Raw genomic sequence first — 15,486 nt, 5'->3', positions numbered from 1 at the left:
GGCTGAGACCATTTGCGCCCTCTCCGTGGGGTGGTACAAGTTCTGCAGTGTGTTTTGTGTGGATCGCTTCGTTCCCAGCTGCGACAACAGCAGTGTAGAATGATTTTCAGGAATATCCCCCAAACGTGTCTTATTTCTGCCGTATTGTTTGACGTGAAGCCGAAAAGGCAAATCCTGCGACAGCGCGCGTTTATTTTTTTTCCATTCCATCAGCCTCCCCCTCTCACACCAGCAGAGAGGAACAGAGTATCAATCTGATGCTGGCCACCGTTTCCAGGGTGAAAATCCCCCTAAGGAAGCATTCAAAAGCTGCTAATTAAAACAGTTGAGTCAAGTGGGGGGGGGAAAGGGGGGGAAGCGAAAGGGAAAAGTCTGGATAAGAGGAGCATTGAGAGGGGAAAAACGGGAAAACAGACGTTTGGGTGGGGGGGGATGTATATTTTAAAAAGAATAGAAATTCTGCAGGTAATTCTAAAGGTTTTTATTGTGTCTAATATGAGGGAATGGTGATGTTTAGATAGCAGGAGGCTAGTTGGTATTTATCTGCGTAAAGCGAATCAATCAGCACCGGTCTGCTTGGACAGCTCCGTGCGTCCTCCCCCTCCTCCGCGTCTCTGCCTCTCCATCAGCTCCAGCTGAAATGCTGCTTGTAGCCTCACAGGAGCCGTGTCGATCTGTCCGCTCGCCTTGTATTTTTATTTATTTATTTTTTTTAATCTTAAACATCTCGACGACTGCCTGATCATAGGAGTAATGAAATAAGATCGCCGACGCGATGTCGACAAGTCTTGTGAAGTGGTCGTGTCACCGCTGGAATTAAACCTCTGATTGCCTCTGCCTCCTCCTTGCAGGAACGATTCTTGGGGAGCCTGGTCCACAAAAGGATGCAAAACGGTGCTTACAGATGCATCCCATACAAAATGCTTGTGTGATCGTGTATCTACATTCGCCATTTTGGCTCAGCAACCAAGAGAAATAGTAAGTAGAATATTGATTTTTTTTTTTTTTTTTTTTGTTATTCAGTGTGGCTTTGATAGGCAAATGTAAAAGGAGAAACGCTGTCTTTGTGTGTGTGTGTGTGTGTGTGTGTGTGTGTGTGTTCGTGTGTGCGTGCGTGCGTGCGTGTGAAAGAGAGAGAGAGCTGGTGAGAATGAAAATTGAATCTTTGGCGTGTTAATCCCCTTAAATAGCAATACTGTGCTAAAGGGAGCTTGTGGGCGATATTTTTTTTTTTTTTTCTAGTTTCTGCATAGATTTTGATAGCCTACTGTATGGGCATGCAGGCAAGAGGGCGTGTGCATGCTGATAATTGTGTGTTATTTTATCCCCATCAATCAAATGCACATTTGGTTAGGAAAGAAGATGGAGATAGCCTGTAATAACCTGATGAAATGTTGCTGAGATTCAGATGAGCACATCATTTGCTGAAATGAGACTAGTGTAAAGGAAGCAAAAGCCTGTAATTTCATACGAAGATAGTTAACAGTGAAAGCATAAATCATTTGCTGTATTCTCTGTCTTGTGTTTGAGTGCACAGCAGGAACAAAAAAGAGAAATCTGTTCTGTTCCTTTTCTGCAGGCCTGAAACATTCAACAGCAGATAGGCCAATAGTTTGTTCTAAAAGTCTGCTTTATATTTTTCTAGTCTTTGTTTTTATGTTTTGATGGCCTCAATATGTTGTTTGTCTAATGTTAAACTCAGTTATTGTAGAGTATGTCACCAGGTAGCCCCTTTGATTGACAAACTACCTTACTTTGAATGGAAATGCTAGTGAAGAGGGGATCAGACAAAACCACTATTTTTCCTCCATTTATGCTGCGCCGTTTTTGTTTGTTCGTTTGTTGCTTTAAGCATAATCTTCAGCAACTGCAGATGGAAAGTTTTGTGCTTCTGTCTAAACCACTTCCAAACCAAATGCACCCACCTCAACCTTCACTGTGAATTAAGGATCCAACTGTGGACTATTCAGATTGGTGGTGGTTGTTTTGATTGCTTTTCTCTCTGGGCAGTAATAAAGATTTACTGTCCTGCACGAACCACATCCTGCCTCCCACTGACTGGTTTGTCTCACTCTGTCTTCTCCACAGACCATGGAGTACTCAGGGGTCCCATCTGTGACATTGATAGTTGGCTGTGGTTTGTCTTGCCTCGCCTTGATCACACTGGCAGTGATCTACGCTGTGTTATGGAGGTAACTGTTACACTTTCAAAGCACATCTTTCAACTATATGATGACTCACATGCCTTTGACAAGTAGCCCATTATCTAATGATCAAAACTTCTTTTTCAAAAATCAGACAACAAAGTGAAGAATTAACCTGACTTTTGCTCTTTTACCCCTTTTTTCCCCTGTAGATATATCCGCTCTGAACGATCCATAATTCTGCTCAACTTCTGCTTATCTATAATCTGCTCAAACATATTGATCCTGGTTGGACAAACACAGACCCACAATGTGGTAAGTGTCACCTAAGCATTTAGTAGACATAGGTGGGAGAGGATAAAGGTCCAGCTGTTGATGCATTATAAAGATTTAGTTGAAACCTTACAGTAACTATGCTAAGGTTACAAACAGCTCAGGAGTCTTTCTTTGTTTGTTGCAGGTTCTGAGCATTTCTTTGAGATCTTTTGGTTTGTATTTTGATTCTTAACTCATGAATTCCTGGCATAGGATGTCATAAGTTTCTTTTAAAGAGAAAGTAAAACTCAAAAGTTTTTTTTATTCTTTTGTTTATAAAAAAAAAAATCTGATTCCCTTGTTACATTTTTCCTGCAATAGCTGCTTTTCACAACCCTTCTTCAAATGTGAGAACGCAAACAGATTGTAGCAACGACAGTTTAAGTTTTAAGAGATTTTTTTTCTTTTATTATCTCTTTTTTTTACTTTGTGTGTGTTTATCTAAATGAAAAACAAAGTATTTCCAAAGTCCATATGATAGATTGGATCAAGCCCATTAAATCTGGTGTGACATTGTCCTCTGCTAGACCTGACAAGCTCAGTATGTTCGCACTGAAAAAGCAATGCCCTTTAAGAGCTATCTGAAGTGAAGGCCCTTAAAGAAAACAAACATAAATGGTCATAAAGGTCTCTTGGATCACTCTGAGGTGAAATACAGAAGTTCAAAAGCACTGAAGCAGTGCAGCCAAGCTAAGCGAGGTTGGCAAAACCATCACAGAGAAATATGGGTCAGTTTTTGCTCAGATGTTTATGCATTTCAGAACAAGCTATCGTTGGATTAAAAAGCAGTGAAGCGGGTCTGCTTCCAGTAACTTATCTAACTTTCTCTCTCCAGCTTTTTAAATGGGGCTAATGTAAAATATTGTTTGACAAAAAAATAATTGGGATTTACAAGCTGCCCACACAGATGCCCTTCTCAGTCATTTGGCAGCACTGCAGAATGACACATTGTCCGATTACTGGCATTTTATTGTGTAACTACTTTCTCAGTGTTTGATGTTTGGAACAAACACATTTATTATCTTCCACTTTCTCCCAATTTATCCTTTATATTTGCAGTTTTATCTTAATAACATGCTGAGGTTTCTTTTTCTATTGTTGTCTTTTTGTGTTTTTTTTTAAGATCCAGATGTTAGTTGTGGCCGTTGCAGATTTTAAAGGAGTTCAACTTTACATTAAAGTCAGAGCAAATATATTTTAAATTATTATAACATATGTCTGATAGGATTTCCCATCATTAGACATCTACTGACAACATTTTTACAGATTTGATTAGCAGTTTTTCTGGTAACAGATGGATTCACCAGCATTTAAAACTCATATAAATTAAAATTGTTCTTCCTAGTTTGTTTCTTAAAATGATTTAGAAAGAAAGAAACAAACAGAGATCACCTGATCATTCCTACAGCATCTGTTACGTTACAAGTTAAATACTGCCACAGTGTACAAAGTGTTACTGTTCACTTAATTGAATCATTCTGTTCGGATCATTTTAACATCATGAATTATGAGAACAAGCATCCATACATGTGTTTATCATTTTACTTGATGGCCCTTACAAATCTGGCACAGAGAAGTAGCCATGCCTATGAAAGTATAAGACCTTAAGGCATTTCTTTAAAGCTGAGCTGATTTGAAGCCTTGTCAGATTTAATCATGGCTCCAGTCTTCTCCTGTCTTGATTATAAGGACCACCACTTAACATGAAATGCTCAGCATGCTTCTAATAGGATGTCAGTGCATGAAATCCATAAAGAGATGACGGGCTTTTCAGAAAATCCACTACTATGCAGAAGATGTAATTTCAGCTTCTGCTAGAACTGATTCAGCAAGGTATCTTGGCTGACTCATCAGGCGACACATTCAAGTTAAACTATATCTGTTTTTAATGGGTTTTTTTTGTTTCAAATACTCAACATTTAAATGCAATAAACATTTGTTTTGCCGTCAGTGACAAATGAGGCAATTATGAAAAGTGAAAACAAGAGGGTATAGTGATGAATCACTGAGAAGGTTTCCCCATAATTTTTTTACATTTTTATCTTTACCACATGTTTGTGTTTTGTCTGCAACCAGAGAATTTTAGCCTGATCAGGATTTCGCTGTTGTGGAAAGTCGTATTTAGAAAAAAGAAGAAAAAAAGCTGGTGAACATAGTGGAGAAGATGAGCTAGAAAAAATGTTCATATGGGAATCAAAACATCAAATAAATGCTAACATTTCCCAGCTGTTGGCTAACAGAATTACCATGTCATATTTTTCATGTCAGTACTGGTCTTATCAGTTGTTATTCACCCAAGCCTATTAATTTCCAGTTAATTTCTCTAAAGAAGCCAAAATATTTCTTGAGAGAGCTTCAAACCAGATAAGGACAACTTCCAAGACAATATGCACTTATCAGTATTGTCTGTGTGCTCTGTGTTGGCATAATATGTGAGAGCTGTTTCATTAGATTGATCAAACATACAGTGAAGCCCTGAGTTTAAATTGTAGGCCAGCAAGAAGAGAAAACACTGTCCCTGTGTGGGTTTAATTGCTATGCTTCCTGACTCGGCCTCACTTGTTTTTCCTCCATCTCCTGTAAGAAGTTCATGTAATTGGCTCCAGTGTTTGTGGATCCAGGGTTGCACATCATCTAATAGAAATCATCTCTTTGCTGTGGAGGTGTCCTCTGGGAGCAGGAAGTCAGTGACTCACCTTTGAATCTCTGTGCTTTTCTTTCGTCCTCCGTTCGCCTTGGTTTATGGAAGGAAGAGAAATGGAGAGAGGCAAATGCCGGTGGTATTGCAGAGAAAGGTAGAATTACGTTCCTGTAACATTTTTACACAATAATGAGCAAAAATGCATTAAAAGTGGGTGGTAGGGATTCAGATTGCCTGATGTCCAGGGAGAACACAGCAGGAGCAGCTTTATACAAGTTATCTGCATAAATCTGCACATGTGTCAGCAGATTGGAAGTTCTCACCTTTTCCTTCAGTGGTGTGTGTTATGTGTCAGTACAGATGGTCTATCAGAGATGGCAAAGCTAGTGGAAATAAAAAATCTTTACAATTATTAAGACCTTGAAGGCTTCACTTAAAGATTAGACATGCGGCTTCCTTTTGGTTTGTTTAAAGAAACAAAGCAAACAGTACAAAGCAAAGAAATATTTGTACTCATGAACATCCAGTTTAAAACAAACACAATCAAGGTCTGCAAAATGCTCTTTTTAGTCAGATTACATGAGTTTTTTTACACCAATCTCCCTTCGTAATATTAATGAGCAAGAAACAGGAATAAGCCTCAGATCCTTTCTTTCCACGTGAAGGTTAATGTCTGTAGTTGATTTTTTAGACTAGATAAAGCTCCTCCCTCTGCATTATGTAGCAGTCTTATGACAGAGGCAGCCTCTGGTTACGTTTGGAAGAATGACAGCCATATACATTCAGATAAAACAGGCTAAGGTCGAATAAAGGAGGTAAAGGTAGCCGTCTTTATGTTCTGTGTCAGCAAAAAAAAAGCAACAGTTTGTCACCACCGCTTCCATTTTGTTGTTTCCTCCACCCAAATAACTCCTTAATAAAGCATTAGTGCACTTGTTGCTTAAATCAGAGAAAGAGTACTTCACGCTTCAGTCTCTGAAACAGTTTACATAAGCTGGTTGGGAATCCTCCATAACATTTTAAATGATGATGCATGTCTCTGCAAGACTGTCCTGTCCATTCAGTGGAATTTATGTCCTTCCTCCTTGTAAGCTAATCCCTTTAAGTGCTTAATGCAGTGAGTGTAATATGTTTTAAAATACTGCTGTTAATGGACTGAAAGTTTACTTTTGGCTTGCACTACCAATTATATGTAAATATTGTAAATAGTGAATAATGATCACTAAGTAAGAAAGGCTGTGTGGAGCACTGAGGGAACATAGTCAGTCATGTAGTCAACACTGTAGTTTATTTCTAGAAAAGATTGTTCCTTTAATATTTTACTTTTTTCTTTTTCCTTGTTTTTCTTATCTTTTATAATTGATGGTAATCAGCTTTTAGTTCTAAATATTTGAGAGGAAATAGAAACCAAAAGGTCTCAAACAAACCTTTTGAGTTAGATCAGGCCAGAAGAAATTCCTAACATTTATGTCCCAGTCTTAAACTGCTATCACTGACCTGCCCTGAAGTGTACCCTGTCTTCACCTACCTCTCCCTCCTCCATGTCCATCAGCTCTGCAATGTTTTAATGTGGTCCTTTCCTCAGTTCCTCTGTTTCCATGGATACTGACATAGTGCTCTCAACATCTCCCAGCATTTGCCTTTCTAAAGGGCAATCTGAACTCTGGGTTTCAACCTCGTTTTGTATGACTGCCTGTGCCCAATCAGTGCCATCATGATATGATGGTTGTGTCTCTCGCTCTCCAATTTTTTTTTTTTTTTTTTTTTTTTTTTTTGCAAATGCACAGTTTTTATTTTGGAGGACAAATGAGGCTGGCTGGTATAGCCGTTCAAGTGAACCATGAAGCCCAATGGTTGCATGTGACCCGTTTCCAGGAAACACGGGAGGCTCTATTTTCAGCACCTTGGACAGCGCATGAGCAACTGCAGCATTAGAATCAGCTTTGGGTGCAAGTCTGCAGGCAGTATATCTAGCAGATGTCAGAACCACAATGTTGTAATGTCTTTTTTGGGATGTACAGTATTTGTGTTGCTTTGATCTGCAGCAGTAGCAGCTCTTGCAGTGTACGAGTCAAAACAAGTCTCAAAACAAGACAGATTTTCTGTTTTTGATTTAGTTTATGTGTGCTGAAATAGTCATTGGTGCAATTAGAATGATTGCAATCATAATGACAAATAGTTCACTACTTATTTTCAAAGTTTTCTTAATTTTTTTCTCAATTTTATTTGAAGGTCTAATAAAAAAAATACTTAATGTCGAGGCAGATTGTCACAACACAAAACCATGATGACAAACCAACTTTTTCTTCACTATTGCAGCCAGTCGCCTATGCCAACATGGCAACGCAGCATTATTTGTCCAGCAAGGCATTTTGGAGCTTTGTTTTCAACAGCAAGTGAAATAAAGCTGGATGAACAAGCACCCACTGATACACAATGACCTGATTGAAAATGAAAATAAAAAAATAACTGTAAACCTGCTTTTTCTTTATTGGTTCAAGATGATTATAAGTTTAAGACCTTCATTATTCTCATTATTTTTTAAAAGTAAGTGCATTTTACATGTCAGTGTCGAAAAAAAATTACATGAAATTAACAATGCAGCCAAATACAAGTATGCAATAAATGCCCTTTGTGGGTATCGTTAAACAGAATTTCCTACTTCTCTGGGATGAACTAATGCAGGATTATTTTTCTCATGTGAACTCCATGAGCACTGCAGGGGATGGATGGATTTAGTGTGGCTTTCTCAGTGGGAATATAAAGTGAATGGGAGATCTCACAGTATGTTGTGGACACCCTGGGATGAGACGCTACAGTTCAATCTTCCCCTCTTTGTACAGTATTCCTCAGTTTACCACAGATTTGCACTGCAAACAGTCTGAACAGAAAAAAAGAAAAAAATCTTAATCTCTTCTTATTCACAAATGTCAGCATGCAATGACAAGATTCTTAAGGATTCTTCTTTATTTCTAATCCTTTGCTAAACAATCCCATTTGGCGACGCCTCTCTGTGGAGCACAGACAGACAAGCTAATGAAGTCAAGAAGTGCTGCTATATTGTCAGTCATGAATTCAATCTGTCATCTTCGAAACATGCATTCTTTTTTACTTAGACAGCGCCGTTGCTTTTTCCCCTCCTGTCTGTGTAAAACACTTGACCTTGGCTCAAATGCCTCCAGGTGGGATCCCCGGCATACTAATGAGGGTTAGTGCAGAGGAATGCTATGCTATGTCTTTCTGTTATGCCATGGCTTTCTGTGTCATGTGATCTGAACTACCATCACCTCCACAGGTGATGCATTTCAAATTGATGCTATGTTTGATCTATTGCACAGTGTGGTACTTCAGAGGAATGGCAATGCCATTGCACCTTCAAGAATAGATTCAGGGAATGAAGAAATATCAATATAATTGATGTATGTCTACAGGGAGTCTCTTCCTTTAAAGGAATTTGATAGAGGCTGCATTAGTTTGGTCTTTTTGTTGCTGTTTATTCCATGCAGTACTACTGTGAGCTGAACTTTCAATTGTGTTTTAGCTGTTAAAACGCCCGGTGAACTGGATTTCAGAGTCTGAATCGACAGTTAATGACTTTTTTCTTCCTCCTATAGGGAGTCTGCACCATGACGACGGCCTTTCTGCACTTCTTCTTCCTCGCATCCTTTTGCTGGGTCCTCACAGAGGCCTGGCAGTCATACATGGCGGTGACAGGAAAAGTTCGGACCCGGCTAATCCGCAAGCGCTTTCTGTGTCTGGGCTGGGGTGAGTAAGCAGTGCATTTCTCTCTCCACATCTTGTCCATTGTCTTCCATCATACCTTGAAGCTGCCATTTTCTCCCAGTGCCTCTAGATAAAGCTTTCTTTTCCAGCCAACGTGACGTCTTTTCCAGTCACTGTTCGCATTGTATCTGCGGTGCAGCTAGATCTTCATCCTGCCAGGCTCTTTGTTGTGATGCTTTTGTGCTCCAGTCAAGCTCTCTGAGGGCTGGCTAAATAGACCGGCCTTGAAAAGTATGTGTGTGGTGGGGGGTGGGGGGCAGACTGGTGCAGCTCTCCAATAGCAGGTTGCAATGACTTTACGTCTGATAGAGAGGGTGGGAGCTTGGCATTTACAGTACACTGCAGCAGAATCCATTTTATCTGCACCTCACTCCCAGACTTAAGAAGTATCATGTTTAAACATCTAAATCTGATTAAATCTCAGTACTGGAGATGGATCTAATATGGAGGACATCAATCATTTATATTTAGAAATGCTTTGCAACATCTAATACTCCATGATGTGTTTCATTTAAATGTAAAATGATCACATATAAGGTAGAGCAGTTACGACCTCAAACCATACAGTGTTATATGAAAGCGAGATTTTAATCATGAAGTCATTGTGGCAAATATGAGGTCATGAGCACATGTGTCCATAAACGCTGGCATCTATATCACAGTATAAAGATTTTTATTCATTTGATAAATTGCTATCTGAATCCATGTCCAAACAGCTCTTTCTTTCAGACTAGTAGAAATCTCTCCTTTAAAAAAATCAATTTGATTATGAAAGAGCCCTCTCTCATTCTTCTTGTTACCTAGCAACAAACAAGGCTCTCTTAGTCATTGCAGTGCCACAGCTAGCTGCAAAAAAAATGGACAAAGAATATGCTACTATCACATAGACTTCTCGAAATGTATATTTTGACTGTGAACAGGTTGGGAATGTGCTGTAGTACAGTCTGCATGCATGAGCTCTATTTTACATGTGATGAAAACGGTGTCTTCTAATCCTCCTGAGATTACAACCTGTATCCAAGCAGACCACAAAAACCTTTTCAAGACTGATCTGTAAAGCGACACATAGCACACGGTCCCATTCGTCTCTTAATTCAGCCGTTTGAAGTGCAGTGACTCCAGCAGGCTGTTGCCTGCGCTGTGATTTATGGCGTGCCTGCGTACACTCGGCACACTTTACCTCTTCAGCACTGCAGAGAGGCACTGGATGGCCACAGGGTCTTTGGCTCGTGCCTCCAGGAAACCGATTACATCAATAGCACCTGCCTGCGCTGCTTGGAGAGGAAAAGGTTTAATATTCCGTGCACATAATAGTAAGGACTGAATCAATTACACCAATCTATAATGAGGAGAGACACACTGCAAAACACTACCTCTCAAAGGTGTGGAGTGTGGGGAAATTTCTCACTGGGCAGTGATGAAATCTCAATATTGTGTCTGATGCACTGCTGCCATTTTGTCTTAGCATCATACAATCTGTTCTCCACCGACTCTAAATGGAATTCTATGCAACATATTGATTGAAACGCTGAAATGTATACAGCTGATCATATACGCTCCGGTGTCCACATAGTCTCATGCTGTAGCCTCTAATGGAATCAGTCTGGCTGCACTTTGTTTAATGAGCAAAAGGCACAGTGGCTTGTTTTCTCTGCACCGAAGCAGATTTGTCTCTCAGTTCTTTTTAAAGAAACTGCTTTAATAACAATTTAATGTTCTTTCTTTTTTCTTTTTTTTTTAAGGATTACCAGCTTTAGTAGTTGCTGTTTCAATGGGATTCACCAAAACAAAGGGCTATGGGACACCCTTATAGTAAGTTTTTTTTTTTCCTTTTCCTTTCTCTTTTTCTACATTTATTATTCAGAGCACATACAGTCTGTTCGTAACACTTAAGAGTAATGAGTAAGTGCTTCTGCAGTGGCTTACTTATCCTAAATAGAGCCATAAACAAAGTCCCATGAACCCAATCAATTTTCAAAATAGCACAGCAAGACCCCAATTTCATGTGAGTTGTTTCCCTGCTGGATACCAAATGCATAAACACTGCTTAAAATCTCTTTAGCATTTTATTACCCTGTGAAACTTTGAGTATGGACTTTCAGCATATGGCAGCCTTCCCTTGACAGTTGAGGAAAATAGGATGGTATGCTGGTGTGCACCATTAAGGTGGATGTTAATGCCTTACTGCAAGTTAATTGTTTTTCTTGTTTTTCCTGCAGCTGTTGGCTCTCTTTGGAGGGTGGGCTCCTGTATGCTTTTGTTGGACCTGCAGCAGCTGTTGTTCTGGTACGTCTTGGTTAATGGCGCCCACTTTTGTGCTTGCTTTTTGTTTCTATATGCTTGGAATATAATGGAATTTTAAATTAGCAAAAGAGAATAAACTCAAAAGAATCAGACAGCTTTTGAGGCATAAAAGCGCGCAGATATTTCTGAATCAAAATTAAAAAAGAATGAAAAACCTGACATTTTGCTGCACGTTGCAGAAAACAATAAGCCTTTCCTTTATGCAGGGTACATTATAAATGGCTTAGCTGGGCTTTGTAGAAATGACTAACAGGAGAAACAAGCTCTGGTTTCACAATCAACATAATGAGAGTTCCATCAGGCACGAAGCTCAAGTAATTCTCTTTCATTTGGCATAATGGTCCTTCATGTAGCTGTGAGATTATTAAATATTTATGTTTTGAATTTGTCCAACATCTAATATAGTATGGTATTTTAATCATATTGTATTTAGATAGTTGTTCAGAAAAAATGACATAAACACTGTCATTATACTAAATCAATAAAACACCAAGACTCAGGATGTGCAAGATTATTTTTCACTGTCAAATCCCTGCTTGGTAGTAGGATTAGATAAGTGACTAAATGATTTAGTTTGAACATCACTGACAAAAAAGAAATTCACTTGAACTCTTGCTGTGCTGTGATTTTCCCTTGTGATGGCCTCAGAGGAGCACATACTAATGTCTGCAAAATGGAAGAATAAACCATCTGCAGTGAGAACAATCACAGTGCTAAACTACTGCTATGATGCTTTAATATCATTATCTGACGTCTCACAGTGACAAAGCTTGTCAAATAAAGTCTTACCCTACTGTATTAGCATAAATACTTGAGTTCTATGCCGCAGCTACAGGGATTTTAAATTGATGGCATCCAAACGTGTTGGAATAACAATAATAATCTACTCGCACACTGTGAAGCTCACTCAGCTTTCTGCTAACAATAGGAGAAGGTGCCTTTGAGAAGACAAGCGCCTCTTGACAGGCAGATCTTTCTTAAGGGTGTTGTATGAGGATGAGTGTGTTTGCATGTCTCATCCATTGGCTGAAATGTCACAGAGTAGAACAAACAGAAGCCAGAGGTCAAAGCTCATTGCCGATGGAAGATGTTGCTCTTGAATAATGATATCAGTCACCAGCTGCCTTTAGAGCGTTGAATATAACTCTCCTCATGTTGCCTCTCTGTTCACAGGTCAACATGGTGATTGGTATCTTGGTGTTTAATAAACTAGTGTCCAGAGATGGAATACTGGACAAGAAGCTGAAGCATCGTGCAGGGTATGACAGCACATCCTTGTTAGTACCTGCTTTTTCTTCTACTCTTTTACAATCTTGTCACCATGCAAAAATATATATACTATGTACGTATACATACATATTTATATATCTATTTATTTATATATATTCATATGGAGATTTAGACCTCCTTTTTTTGATAGCTCAAAAGAAATTAGAGGCATCAACATAAAGAGGTCAGATCTCTCTCGGGAGCGACATGGCTTTGTACTTCGTTGGCAGAATCAGTCCAAGTTGAAAATCATTAAAAACACCCTCACGTTGGCTGCCTCTGCTGTTGCTAATATGACAGAGTGAATGTAAAGTCAGGTGGCTGTAGGCATTATTTGTCATGATGTTGTCTCCTTGTCTCTATGTCCCACAGACAGATGAGTGAGCCGCATACAGGATTAACTCTCAAGTGTGCCAAATGTGGTGTTGTATCAACAACTGCTTTATCAGCAACTACAGCAAGCAATGCAATGTAAGTGCCCGTCAGTGTCTGTGAATCAATAAAACGATGCTGCAGGGAGTCTATACGTGCAGATTGCCCACCCCCTCTAGTTACACTACAGTCCACTGCAACATACTGTAAATTCAGGTCTGTCGTAGTTATGGAATATCAGAATGATAGTACACAAGTATCATTGCTGTTGGTACACGGTGTGCACCCAGCTGTCACTGTGGAGGAAGCAGGTTGTCATGGAGATTTGACTCGTCTCTTGTGGCCTCATCTTTTTTATTCTTGCCTTCCTTCCTGTTGTTTTTCTTAGGGCATCCTTGTGGAGCTCCTGTGTCGTCCTACCTCTGCTGGCTTTGACCTGGATGTCTGCAGTCCTCGCCATGACAGACAAGCGCTCCATCCTCTTTCAGATCCTCTTTGCTGTGTTTGACTCACTGCAGGGTTTTGTCATTGTGATGGTGCACTGTATCCTGAGGAGAGAGGTAGAGGATGCTTTAAATTCACACACATTTTTACATACAACCTCCTTTTAGTTACTTAACCATGCTGAGTGTTCATCTTGACTTTATGCTTAATATATTAGAAATTCTAAACTGATTTGGTTTCAAACACATTTTTTTAATTAAAAAAGGCTTGTTTTTTTTTTGGTTTTTTTTTCATTAAAAAAACAAGCCTTAAAAAAACCTTTGGTTTAATCGCTCTTCTTTGTGTTTAGGTCCAAGATGCTTTCAGATGTCGGCTCAGAAACTGCCAAGATCCAATCAGCGGTGACGCAACAGGAACCTTCCCTAATGGGCATGCTCAGATAATGGTAGGCACGTTCATCCTCTGTTATCTGCTGCCATTAGAGATTCTGTAGTTTGACAGACTCTGTGTTCTGGGTTATTTATAATAAACATACATTCCCCCTTCCTTCTCCGCTGACCTTATTTTAACTCGCTAATTGTGTTCTTTATCAGCTTAGCATGGCCGGCACACTGCATGGTATCGCTTTTCCTTGAGTTTTCAGATTCACCACATGACATCTTTTGGTTTTTTTTAGACCTGCGATCACATGCAGGGTGGACACCCAGACCCCTGACGAATGGAATTAGTCCACTTTGGTTCTCTGAGGCCCCGAGCCCAATCCTTTATTTTTATTTGACTGAACTTGCTGCCCATGTTTGCCATGCATCTCTCTCATTTCCTCTCATGGGGTAATAAAGGACTATTCCCTGCCTGACCTTTGAAATAGGACACTAGTCTCTTTATCTAGCATGCCACCACTGCTGGCACATCATTGCCATGATCTGCCATTAGTTTACTAATACCCCTTTCAGTAAAATAGTTTTCACAAAAGCAGAACGGTGTCAAGGCCCCTTGATTTAATACAGGCATTAATAGTGAGAACAAAAAGCTTTCCAGCTGCTGCAGCAACAATTTTTTCTAATACATGCTTTGTTCAAATAATGATTAAGCAAAAAAAAGAATAATTTTCATCAGTTTTCTCAAACATATGGAAAAAGAAGGCACATAAATTTATAGATTTTTTTTCAGAAAATGAGCCCAATTTATTTCTTGCTGTGCACAAAATGAATCATATTTGTAGCCGAACTAACAATGTGACTGCCTTCTACCTACAGACGGACTTTGAGAAAGATGTGGACATCGCCTGCCGATCAGGTACAGAACAGATGGTCTCCTGTTAACAAGATTCTCTTTGCTTTGCCTGGGAAAAAAAAAAAAAGTAGGAGAGGTTATACGGTAAAAAATAGCTCAGCTTATATAACAACTAACAATCCCCACAGGAGTTTTTTCACAGCTACCAAAACACTGACTTTAATCTGAGAACAAAACAATATAAAGAGAGCTGTTGGATTTTCATTTATTTTTCAGCTTATAAATACCTCCTGTAAATAGGCTGCCGATTTGTATTTTCTTAACACGTTGATCTGTAATGGAAATAAGTGCATAGATGCTAGGTGTCTCATTTTGGGAGGATTTTGGCTTTAAGCATTTTCCAGTGGAAGGATTATTGTTAGTTTGTGTTTTTGAGACGCAGTAATTGTTTAGAAAACATGTTTAAGATACAGAATAACAAGGTGATTATAAATAAAGGAATATTGTGCAAGTTATCCTGCATTTAAATAGCACCAGCAACTTGCACAAGCCTGGGGCCTCTTCTGTCTCCAATCCCTTCCAAACCAATGAAGAGCACATCCTAAATGGATCTGCAGGGAATTACCAAGCTGACCATTATTCAGAGTTCTCTGAAAACACAGCTTGTTAAGAGTCTAAAGGGGCTGTCTGGCTCCTCTAACCAGCATTACTTCATGCTTTGCAGTTGTATAAAACTAGAGGGATGATACAGTACCTGATAGAAAAAGGCAGAGGCCACAGGTCTCTTTTAGAAACCGTGATCAGATTGGAAACAAAGAGAATGCGGTCTACAGAGTGCGGAATTTGTGTTGATTCTTATCCAGCAGAGGTGATATTCTGCTGTGTCACTGCACACAGGATACATTAAAATGTCTAAGTATCTATCCTAGGTTGTTTTCTCCATTTCCACACCAGGCTCCTCATGCAGTAATGTCCTTGCTA

The 15,486-nt window shown here is 39.4% G+C and overlaps 1 protein-coding gene across 1 annotated transcript in view; it reads left to right on the top strand.

The window, feature by feature from the left end:
* adgrb3 (adhesion G protein-coupled receptor B3) overlaps positions 1 to 15,486 on the top strand; it is a gene marked incomplete at both ends in the record, with an annotated part of 105,112 nt that overhangs the window by 85,897 nt on the left and 3,729 nt on the right. The window contains 11 exons of the mRNA XM_079248922.1: positions 852 to 978; positions 2,089 to 2,192; positions 2,357 to 2,459; positions 8,715 to 8,865; positions 10,626 to 10,695; positions 11,103 to 11,169; positions 12,361 to 12,446; positions 12,829 to 12,927; positions 13,217 to 13,388; positions 13,622 to 13,717; positions 14,529 to 14,568. Coding sequence (XP_079105048.1) covers positions 852 to 978; positions 2,089 to 2,192; positions 2,357 to 2,459; positions 8,715 to 8,865; positions 10,626 to 10,695; positions 11,103 to 11,169; positions 12,361 to 12,446; positions 12,829 to 12,927; positions 13,217 to 13,388; positions 13,622 to 13,717; positions 14,529 to 14,568 — 1,115 coding nt within the window. The remainder of the gene's footprint in view (positions 1 to 851; positions 979 to 2,088; positions 2,193 to 2,356; positions 2,460 to 8,714; positions 8,866 to 10,625; positions 10,696 to 11,102; positions 11,170 to 12,360; positions 12,447 to 12,828; positions 12,928 to 13,216; positions 13,389 to 13,621; positions 13,718 to 14,528; positions 14,569 to 15,486) is intronic.

The sequence above is a fragment of the Telmatherina bonti genome, assembly GCF_933228915.1.
Source record: "Telmatherina bonti genome assembly, chromosome: 11".
NCBI lineage: Eukaryota > Metazoa > Chordata > Actinopteri > Atheriniformes > Telmatherinidae > Telmatherina > Telmatherina bonti.
This window is presented reverse-complemented; position numbering and strand designations above follow the sequence as displayed.